Raw genomic sequence first — 2,672 nt, forward strand, 5'->3', positions numbered from 1 at the left:
GATCCATTAATGGTGCGTTGTAAACAAAACATTTTCCTCTCTGGATTAAAATGTGAAAATGATATTTGGAAAACAATACGCACAACTCAAAAAGTTATCCATGAATGATTTATTATTTCCTCGTTTTTAATGCAATGAATGGAGGAAAATCAACAACTTGACTGAATCATCAAATATTTCCAAATCGGATTTGGAGTTGAGAAAATCTACTTTTGCAGAATTAAATTTAGGAAGGGGTTGAATTAAAAAAAAACAGAAAGGCAATGCAAAAGTCATGCCTTATCATAAGTCCGTCAGACAGAAAACCATCTAACCTTCAACTCCACGAATTCCCCTTCACCGTCAACTGCCCCATCACTCATGTTAGTCATGGTTGGCAGGCACCCTCAACTCACCGCCGACATGACATGGAACCGCTCGACTCAGAAGGTATATGCAATCGATTATTCTCTTAGCAGAGAATAAAGGGTCCTGCTTTACTTCTTGAATGCTTTATCACCACAATGGCGTGGTTTAACTCCTTTCTGGATGGTAGAGGTTCTAAGGTGACACGTACCACACCCTTTGCAAATACTGCGCAACGAAGTTGAGCAGAAGCTCTGACAGATTTGGGACCAAGTGAGAGTAGCTTTACTAAGCCGACAGCAGAGCGGACAGACGCCATGTTAAAATCGCGCCTACCCACCCCGTCAGTTAGTCAAATTCACCGGAAACTTGATAACGTGGGATGGGTGCTGGGGGATGGGTTTAAAGCCAACGCATTTTCATTCACGCCTCATCTTGCACCCACACAAACAATCGGTGTTTGACAAGTGACGGCATGGCGAGAGGAGTCATTGCAGTAGAAAACTACAGGAACTATTTTTGTCATCTAACAAGGGCCCCACAGGGAGGTCTTTGCATTGAAAGTCTCAAATGACACCTGACAAACAAAGGCGAGGCTCTGCTCCTGCCACGTTTTTTTCATCTTAGTCTTTCATTTCTTCGAGGTGTGAGTGATAAAACTTCTTCTAGCCTCTTGCATAAAATAATGCTGCCGTAACTTGGCAGTTGCTCTGTCATTACAATGATAGCTAATTCGACCTCTACTCACGACTTTATGCCAATGATTGGGTGTTTGTTTATCTGCCCTTTTATCTATACGGTCCTTTAGATCTCAGCAAATCTGCGCTTCCGTTTAATTGTCGCGGCTTCCCAGTCTTATTAATTTAAAGCGTTAATAACAAATCCTCTGTCAGAAGAGGAGGCGAACAGGGGAGGGAGGCTGAAGAGAAGAAGCCTCTGCACCTGAATTTTCCACTCCTCCTCTACTCCCCAACATGGAATCAATATTAGTGCATTTTACTTCTTATTCCACTATGATTTTCTTTTGCAAATAATTACTAGTGACAACATTGCAGTTACCTCTTCGGGAGGTGGGGTGTGATGGTGAGGGTGGAGGTGGGGGCAGTTATTCAAAGGCAAGAACAGTGGACATATTTGCGATATCGTCTAAATTGACTTCCTCCATCCTGCTACTATTTTCAGGCAATTTCTCCCACTCTGTAGTGCTAAAACAGGAACTGAAACAACTGATTTAGGCGAATGGTATTTTTAGTAGCCAGAACGAACTTGAATTAATGGCTCTGGAGGACAAAGTACTGGGGAAAAAGGCACTCTTATAATTAAAAATGGATCCTACTATGTCTGGTTTCCTTAAGAGGGGAAGGGGAAGGAGGGTAATTGATGACTAGCCGGGATAGTGTAAATAAGTAGAAATGAAAGTGACGAACTTGAAAGGTTGTCAAATTCACAACTTGCGTAGCAGTCGCAGGGCCTCACTTCTGCCTCGGTGTACCAATGAGAGGCTTTAACAACGTGTAGGCTCCAAACGGTAGCTGGGAACAAGCGAGTGTAATTAGACAAATTACAAGGTAAAACCAACTCAATTTGGGGGAAGGAAAGGACCTACGATAGAAATCAAGAGAACTGGAAGGCAAGGTAAAGAAAGTCTGCGAAAACCTTATTACCCATGCCAACAGTTGTGTATGGCTTGATTTTGCCATGGGAATGCAAAAATGGAGAGACATGAACGTATCAGTGAATGATGCAGCAGTATTGAAAAGAGCTGCCTTGGAGTGGACATTTCTGGAATACCAAATCGCAACTTGACTCGTGCTAAGTGCCCACCATTCGGTGCCTAGGGCTTCCATACCAAATGATTTATGGCAAGTCCTCGCCTCCTCCATACATACACACACACACACACTGACACACACATTTGTGACCAGATGGAGGCGTTCCAGAGGTACGCTTTTGGCTGCAGCATGACGAAGGGAAGGCAGTAGGAATCGCAATCTCCACAGAATTGATGATTCCGTGGTGTTGGGGTTGGAGAGTCCCACAACACTGTCCCTTCCTCGTCCATTCATCCACTCACTCATCCACCGATCGTTGTGGTGGCAACAACAGCTACATCGGTTGGTATTTGGTGGATGAATTGGTGAGCTTTTCCAATCCTTGTGGGTCACATCGAGTAGGCAGGATACGTAGGTGGAAAGGGTCAGAGGGTGGGATTGGCGTAAAATGGAGAGAGAAGAAGTGGATGGAGAGTGAGATGAATGACTTTGGTCATCTGTCCTTTTATGTTCTGTCCAGCCCACTTCATCGGATGTGGATGGGAGCAGATGACC

The 2,672-nt window shown here is 44.1% G+C and overlaps 1 protein-coding gene across 1 annotated transcript; it reads right to left on the reverse strand. All coding sequences in view use genetic code 11, as the record gives it.

Annotated features, from left to right (window-relative positions):
- Nucleotides 1-363: 363 nt before the first annotated feature.
- On the reverse strand, nucleotides 364-664 carry EGR_05778 (hypothetical protein; the record flags this gene model as incomplete). The annotated part of the gene is made up of 2 exons (XM_024495027.1): nucleotides 364-450; nucleotides 557-664. The coding sequence occupies 2 exons, from the start codon at nucleotides 662-664 to the stop codon at nucleotides 364-366; spliced, it is 195 nt and encodes a 64-aa protein (XP_024350490.1).
- Between the last annotated feature and the right edge of the window lie 2,008 nt (nucleotides 665-2,672).

This window comes from Echinococcus granulosus, assembly GCF_000524195.1.
Source record: "Echinococcus granulosus chromosome Unknown EG_S00046, whole genome shotgun sequence".
Taxonomy (NCBI): Eukaryota; Metazoa; Platyhelminthes; class Cestoda; order Cyclophyllidea; family Taeniidae; genus Echinococcus; species Echinococcus granulosus.